The 8,223-nt window shown below is 38.4% G+C and overlaps 1 protein-coding gene across 1 annotated transcript in view; it reads right to left on the reverse strand.

Annotated features, from left to right (window-relative positions):
• Positions 1-6,881, reverse strand: part of arhgef39 (Rho guanine nucleotide exchange factor (GEF) 39) — a 30,744-nt gene extending 23,863 nt beyond the window's left edge. Inside the window, exons 1-5 of the mRNA XM_077545084.1 lie at positions 6,784-6,881; positions 6,046-6,217; positions 5,124-5,218; positions 1,615-1,735; positions 625-743 (exon numbers count right to left, since the gene is read on the reverse strand). Of these exons, the coding sequence (XP_077401210.1) occupies positions 625-743; positions 1,615-1,735; positions 5,124-5,218; positions 6,046-6,217; positions 6,784-6,869 (593 nt within the window). The 5' untranslated portion in view covers positions 6,870-6,881. The remainder of the gene's footprint in view (positions 1-624; positions 744-1,614; positions 1,736-5,123; positions 5,219-6,045; positions 6,218-6,783) is intronic.
• Between the last annotated feature and the right edge of the window lie 1,342 nt (positions 6,882-8,223).

The raw sequence follows: 8,223 nt of genomic DNA on the forward strand, positions 1-8,223 counted from the left end.
TTGTTATTGCAAGTGTAAGCATGTGGAAGTGGAAGGGGAATAGGAGGGGGATGTGTGGGCTGTTGTTCCGATTTATAATAATAGTTACGGTTAATGCTTACTATGCAAGTATCATTTCAGTTGGTGTCAGGGTATAATTTGACACCATCTGCTTTTTACTTTGCAGATTTTTCTTATTGTCGGAGATTAGTATAACACCATTATTCAAAGGGAACTTTATTGTATAAAACTTTTTTCTAAAAGACACCAAAAGAATGTTATCATTGATTGATTATACTTAATTTCTCTGAAAGATCATAGGGAACGGGGTATTACATTTAAATTAGTAAGCTATATACTATGCTAAGCCACATATTAATTATTAAAAATATCCTTACTAATTTTTTCTTTACCAAAATTATTATCCAGTTACTAGAACAGCGAGCGTTCGTGCTTGATGACCGAAGTTAGAAATTTGGTAACGTGTCACGTTAACAACACTAGTATTAGCCTAACATTTTTTCTGCAATTCTGTGATTAATTCATCTTCCAAAAAAAAAAGCCCTAGTTAGAACAAAGCTAAAAAAAATTGGTAGAAGTTTATGTTTTAGTTTCTTCAATCAATCAGCATTTGGAAAAGCTTACTGATCAATCCGCTTGATGGGAAGTTGAAGCAAGTCCTCCAGCTTGTGGTCGTTGAACTCAGGCCGGCCTTCCTGAAGTTTCTTAAAGCGTCTGAAGGACTTGTTTTTCTTCAGCTGGACCTGGATCGACAAAGGAATACAATTTATCATAAAAGACGAATTAGACACAGCTGCAGCGTAGAGGAAATGTTGCTTTCAAGGCTGTATTTTGTATTGCCACTCAATCCAATCCCATAACATGTCTTTTATTCATCTTCCTTGAACTAAACTAGCGGCACAGCAGCTTTTCATGTGAAAGGTCCTCCAACATGACATGATTAATTTGTCATATAAAATAGCCACTGACAAGGTGATTGAAAGAAACAGCATATGCAGTGTGCTCTGCCTCCACTACACACGTCATACGCCATATTGGTTATGACATTACCCAAAGAAACACTTCATGCTTAGAGACCGAGTGAGTTTGTAACCCATTTTCTTCCCACTAAGTAATATCTGCATTCAGCTTGTATATCCGATGATGGACCTAACAGTGACGGCCCCTGAACCTCATGTCATACTCCCACTAACAAACTCCAAAATCCCCGTCTTGTTACTCATTATGCCTGGGCAGCATAGCCCAGAGAAGGTGTTGAGTGCGGGGTCGGAAGGGTGGTGCTAGTGGAGTCATTAAATATGCATCTGCACATCATGTCAGCATGAGTAGAAGTCAACATTTGGGTGACATGAAGCCTTAAACTTGTCACTCATGTCAGTCATGGAAATAAACCTGCCTTGGCTAGTGCAGTTGAAGCTGTCACACAGTTTTAGCATGTGTGATTTGAGTTTGCTTTTTTAAAGAGTGTGTCTACTAGGGTTTCGAAGGGGTTCGGAATTCCTTGAAAATTTCCTTTTTACATTTTGGGACAATAGAACTTGACCGCAAGCTCTTGTGCGTGATGATAGTAGTAACAGTAGTTCATTTTAGAATGACCTTGAAAATGGGCCTTACCCAAAGCACTTTTTGGGCATCGTAAATGTTATCCACAAAGACGTTGTAGTGGTGCAGTTGAGGGCAAAACTGGTCAAAACCCCTTCCAAAGTAGCCATTTTCCAGGTGCACCAGCAAAGATCTACAAAAAAACAAATATTAAATGATCATCTTCTTAATATATAGTAACATGAGGTAACATAACAGCAATGTTTACTTTTATGAGATTTAGGCTGTCGGTGAAAAAAAAAAAATCATGTGGCTGAAAAGCAAAGCGTGGCGAGCCTCTGTTGCCGAAAAGCACAAGATCATTGCCAACAGCCTAGAGCTACAATCCTTGGCAATCACCCCATGTTGTTTGTGGATCAATAAAATATGTGGTGCCTCAAAATATTATTTACGCATACCGGTAATAATAATTGGGTCAATCGGCAGGTGTGACTCGCCACTGAAACGTGTTCACAATTCTCAAGTACAGTCACGTTGGACAAGTAAGACTCTTCAATTAACTTAATTTACATATCTCTTTGCATTAATTGGCTGGTTGCAGCCCTACCAATCACGTATATTTAGGTGACGCTAACAAGACAGACATCATGACGACATAACAACGTCCTCATCCTCAACACAACCAAAATACACGCCGCATATATTTTGTGCATCAAAGACCTCTGACGCATTAATTTTCAAGCACTTCCTCCAGCGCACATTTAGCCTGCAGTCAAAGCGCATTGGACTTTGAGTTAGTGCCTGAGAAAACACCGCTGTTCTGCATCAGTGTGATCTCAAATGAGGCGTGATCGCATCTGAAGTACCGTTTCGCGGCAAAAGGTACACATGTTTAGAGAAAGTGCGGAGGTTGAGCAAAGTTTAGAAGGACTTGCCCCTCCCCCCCCACTGTTAATGGGGAAGGTTTAGCAGACAAGGCTCTGTAGTGCCGTTTGTAGGCCTCGGTGTATTTACCAAGACCCAGACGGTAGGTCTACCTTCAGGGCACCCAGGGCCACTTTGTAGTGAGAACATGCCTGCTGAACTCAGGAGCAAAACAAGTGAATCAAGGCAAAGGCAAAACAGTCGTCAGCCTGTCAGGCGCATTATAGCAACACGGACGCAATTGGTTGGGGGTGTTGACACTGGTGAAGGAGCTTGTTATCCAAACTTAGAGGAAGTACCACACACACACACGCACACACACACACACACACACACACACATTCCCACTCTCTAATGATGTTCCCAGAGACTTCTGTTCGCACACGCTGGAAGGAGCACATTTCGGTTGAAGTTGATTTAAATAGATTTTAATGAAGTTGCACGCCAAGGTAGCCTCTGTTCATAATCAGGAGATGCAGGAGCAGCCGAGAGAGTTCTAACGAGGGCAAAGGGCGGGAAATATAGTGTTTCCGTTTTCTCCCCCTCCCTTTTACTGCCACAGGCTATTATGATAAATATGAAATTAAAGATTACCTTTTTTTTCTTAACTTTTCACTTTTCTTTTCTTTTTTTACAGCAATTAAATGTCTGGCCATCAGCAGTGGGGTGGGATTAGTATTCGGCATGTGTCGTGTTAATCTGCATTAATTCCAAGCAGTTGCGACATCTGGGTTGGATATGACCTCAACCAACAATTCCCACCGAGTTGCGTTCATCTGAGGGTGGCATGAATATCAATTGTTTAGGATGCCATTAATATGACGAATACATAAACGTAAAGTGAATTTGCCGGTATAGCACAAACAATTGCGTGGAATTTCGTTGATCACACAACGGGTCTTGTCTCATCTACCTTTCATGCTCCACCTATTATTATCATCATGACGACCCCCCCCCCCCCTCCCAGCCTCCCATTTTTAAATCCACTGTGGCTATTCTTCATACCTGATCCGCTGACAGGCCTTTCAAGTCTTATTCCTGTTTTGGCATGTTCGAAGCTAGGGATAATTGGATGGCTGCTTTTGCTGCCTCGTCTCAATAAACAGTCTGCGGCAGAATGAATGGCACGGCATATCAATATATTCACATGTCTCCTTTTCTAATGTAGCTTTTAAAAAAAGTGGTAGAATTTATTAACTCTGCCCACTGCGGGCAAGTAAACAAACACAGGGACATCAGATGAATATACATACACGTTGCACTTGGGTTGAATTCAGATTTAACTATGATTACACTCCATATTAACGCGGGGGGAACAAAATCATTTTTTATCAACAAGCCTTAGGGCGTACGATTGAACTATGTCGGACTTGGGTTAACTGTGGATTAGTTCTATTCCACAAACGCAGTATTATTCAGAATGCCATGTTTAGACGAGTGGGGGTGCGTACAATATATTTTTGTAAAGAAAATGTTGGAATTGAATTCCTTTTGAAATTGTTTTAGCCTTTAATAATCCAGACACTTGTTACTCACCCTTTACAGTCTCTATTTGCGCTGTCAAAATACACACACCCACACCCAATGTTTACAGCGGGTAACGGAGATAAAGAAAAGGTGGTTGAAATATTCCTCACATATTAATCTAAAGGACTTTACTAGACAGTTATTGCCGACCAAAAGTCGTAGTGGGAGAAGAGAATATGAGAAAATCTAATCTATCACTAGGTGATAAATCTGTCTCTCAATGGAATGTTTTTAAATGGAGTACTTACTACTTGCCGTTGCTTTTAAACCACTAATTCAATAAGCGGGGCCCATAATGAAGATGTATGGGAAGTGCAGAACCATTTATCCCATACGTCACAGTGTGTAATTCATACTTCAGTCTTCATTGTATCACATGCCTTACGCTACCCTATTTTTTTTCCTCCCATTCGGCCTGGAGATGGCAGACAAACAGATGAGCACTAGAATTAATTAATGGAAAACGTGGTCAATTGTGTGGAATTGATTGCTGATTAATGACGTCATGAAGGAATTGAGGCAAAGTGGCGTGCATTTCTTGCCTGCAGACAGCATGATTTAGTCTCAACTAGTTTGCATTCTGAAGGAAAACATTACATAAAAATAAATAATGAATATAAATAAATGACTCCAAAAAAAAATAGAAAATAGGTCATATTTACAAATTGTTCTGATAGTCCACAATAACACAATTATCTAAATACATTTAATTCATCTTTTAAATAATTAATAAAAATGATAACAAGCACCACATTTCTATTATGGAGTAAACTGTATGAATGACTGTGCATCATTTGTCAGAAGTGCGGATTGCATCGATGGGAAAAGTTGTCTCAATTACAATTCATAAGTTTTCCCATTATAACGATCATTTCCATTTCGCGCTTTATCTTCTCAAATTATAACACATGCGCTAATGTACCCTAGGGGGGTGAAAAGAACATCTATACCCTTACAGAGTATCATTGACTCCTACTAATGGTGAAGATAAGGATGATGCTTTAATAAAGCTAGAGTTTATCATGAGTGCATTCCTACACAGGGGACCCACTGCTTTCCCCATCACTTTACACAGTCTCTCACTGCCCTTAAAGCGCTGATATTCGTAAATTATGCAAGGGGATACTTACTGGTTTACTGAGTGAATGGCTTTAATTGAACTGAAGATGCTTTCTCTAATGTCCTGCCTCAGGGTTCCTTTGGCCTTCAAAATCTCCACAAAGTACTGGAAGAAACAAGGTAGGCAATGTTGCCTGGAATTAGAACCCAGCAATGAACTGATAAACTTTTCATTAGTTGCTCCCATGTAAATAATAATAGACTTTTATTAATGAACCCCAATCTTGTTTTATCCATTATTGTCAGCATTTGCAGTGTCATCATCCCCTGCTATAGATGGAGGTTTTTGCAAGAAACAAGTATAGAAAAATGTTGTCCCATTAAAGTGGCAGCTGTGTTGGTCTCAAGTCATTTGCAGCGGAAATGGGATTAGCAAATTGAATGAGCACAAGGCTTAAAATGACTCCTAATTGGAGTATACGGGCGGAGGGAGAGTAATTGAGTAGAAATTAGGCAACACTGGTAGGTGGTAAAGTCTGTTGTCCCTGGGTACAACGCCTTCTACCTTCCGTGTGTTGCTATTCACTATGCAGTAACCTTTATGAACTGTATGACTGAATCAAAAATGGCTACAAAGGTTTTACACATTTTGTGACATACTGGAGCCTTGAAAGTTTAACTCTCCCAGAGGTCATTTTTCTAAGTGTCTTGAAGATCTGCTGTAAAGTGGCCAAACCAGGGGATACAAGAAGTGGATACAAACATTTTATTAAATAAAATGCTAATATTTTCCATCAACTTAACAGGGCTACAATGCATTTTTGCTATTATTTATTATTGCCATACTCTATACTATAAGTGCTATTTTTTTAAGTTTGCTGCCGTCATTAAAAGCTTGTTTGTTGTTAAAAAAAAAAAAAACAACAACAAAAATGTCAGAGTTAGTTGAGTAACCCGCAAATCGAGTATTTGAATGTTTAATATTTAACTTACAGTGGTGACAAGCTCCAGCTGTTGGCAGTAATGCTGCTCCGACTGCACCAATTCTCTGGCTGCTCGGCTCCGTTTCATCTCCCAGCGGTCCCTCTGCTGCTGGATGCTGTTGCCAGCGAGGACATCAGGTGGAAATGGAGAGAAACTCATGGTCACGGCGACGAGGATTAACCTGGGCAAGCACAAAAGGAAAGGCCTCCCCAGCTTTACATACAGCTACATCGGGGTATTTTACACGTTTTTATATGGGCATGAAATAATGTGCTGATCTAATGGCGTGCTTATCTGCACAGAACACATTAATGTACAATCACAGCAACTCCGTTGTCAGAAAAGGCAATCATCAATACTTCATTCCTATTGACATGGTTCCGTCAATGCTCATTTTCCACACTATCAATACAACGCTTATCTCTCTCATCTCTGTTTAACAGTTTACCAACAGTTGTCATTTCCAAACATTTAAACAGAGCTACATTTAGTGGACGGACATCCTTCATCTGCATGAATGATCATTTCTGTGTAAAATGTGACAATTGTTTCCTTATTTCGCCAACCTCACACATTTTATACATGGATGAAGGGTCAATCTTTACAAAACTATCACACACATAACAAGACAGTGCAGGACAGAGAGCGTTTTTGTAGTCTCTGGATATATGTTGGGATTAAACCGTTCTTCCTAAATATCAAAACAGAAATATAAACATAAATAGTTAGTAATATTAGGATTTTTACCTTGGTTTAACGTCTACACTTTCAATCCAGGCGCTCTTTTCGGGTTGTTTTCCTTTTCCGGTTTGGATGATGTCACGCAATCTCATTGGTTCAGTCAACATCCGTTTCCTTTTTTCCGCTCTTTCAAAATTGTAGTCCCTCCTCGTTATGTACTGTACAGCTGGTCCTCGTTTTATGAGGCATTTCGATTTTTACGAACGGCAGCGCGGCGGAAGAATACGTCGTTATACCGCAAAATAAAGTAATAAAGTGCTTTTTTTGTGTGTGTGTGTGTGTTTTTTTTTGTTTAGTTTAAAAAAAAACATTTATAGTCTAGATTGAGTCTAGATTCATATTAACATTTACTGCTGCTTGACGTTTACTGCTGCTTTAGGTTAGAGACCTATGACAGCGCCTCCTCTACTTGCATACTTACACATTACCTATTCGTTACCCAATAGCCTATAGCTGCGTCGCAAATCGAGGTTCTCCAGGACAGAACTAACTAATTGAAAATTACATAGTACAAAATAAAATGACCTTTTTTTCTTTTCTTTACTTTTCTTTTTTTCTTTCTTCTTTTAAAAAAAATAAAAATTAAATCAGAAAAGTGGAACATTTAAATTTTTTTTACTTTTGGCTGACGAATGTCCAACTTTATGTGGGCCAAAACACCCAAAAATGATCAATAAAAAAGCTTCATATAACGGTTGCTTTAATGTTCCACGACTTAGACAATATTAAATGTTGAATGATTCACCTTTTGCCACAATCCCAGCAACCCAATGGACACAGACACAACAAGAAATTCATCCTGAGGTTAAAACACTGTTGGGCTGGGTGGGAAAAGAAACACAAGGTCAGTCAATAAATTATGAATGAAAAAAAAATTTGGCTAGAGCAGAAGATAAGTTTTTGAAGAGCTTGAGAGAGACTCACTGATTCCCTTGAGCCCTTTTGAATCCATGTTTAGGTGAGTTTTGTGATTTTTTTTCTTGACCACTACATACTTTTAAGTCAAATATGATCTGTTTTGAAATTTGACAAAAATAAAAACAATCTAAGTGTTATTCTTTCACTTTGAAATTTGACAACTTTTTCTGAAGTATACCAAAATACAGAAAAATGTAGATATAAAAATTATTAATTAAAGATTAATTATTTTGTACAAGAGAGAGCTTCACAAAGTCCAGCGAACTAGCTGTGTTTTCACCACATTTGTATAAACAAGCACTTGGTCTTTGAAGGGTTATTGGGGAAAATCTTAAAACAGAGTCATTTTTCTGAAACAATGAATTATCAATTTATTAATAACAGATATAGACAATAAAGTCATATTCTATTCATAACTATGGTTATTATATGTGCATGAAAAATGAATATTATGAACTGGTCTTTGTATGATTTGCAAACATCCTCTGCTGTGCATTTATATATATATATATATATATATATATATAT

This window comes from Vanacampus margaritifer, chromosome 15, assembly GCF_051991255.1.
Source record: "Vanacampus margaritifer isolate UIUO_Vmar chromosome 15, RoL_Vmar_1.0, whole genome shotgun sequence".
Taxonomy (NCBI): domain Eukaryota; kingdom Metazoa; phylum Chordata; class Actinopteri; order Syngnathiformes; family Syngnathidae; genus Vanacampus; species Vanacampus margaritifer.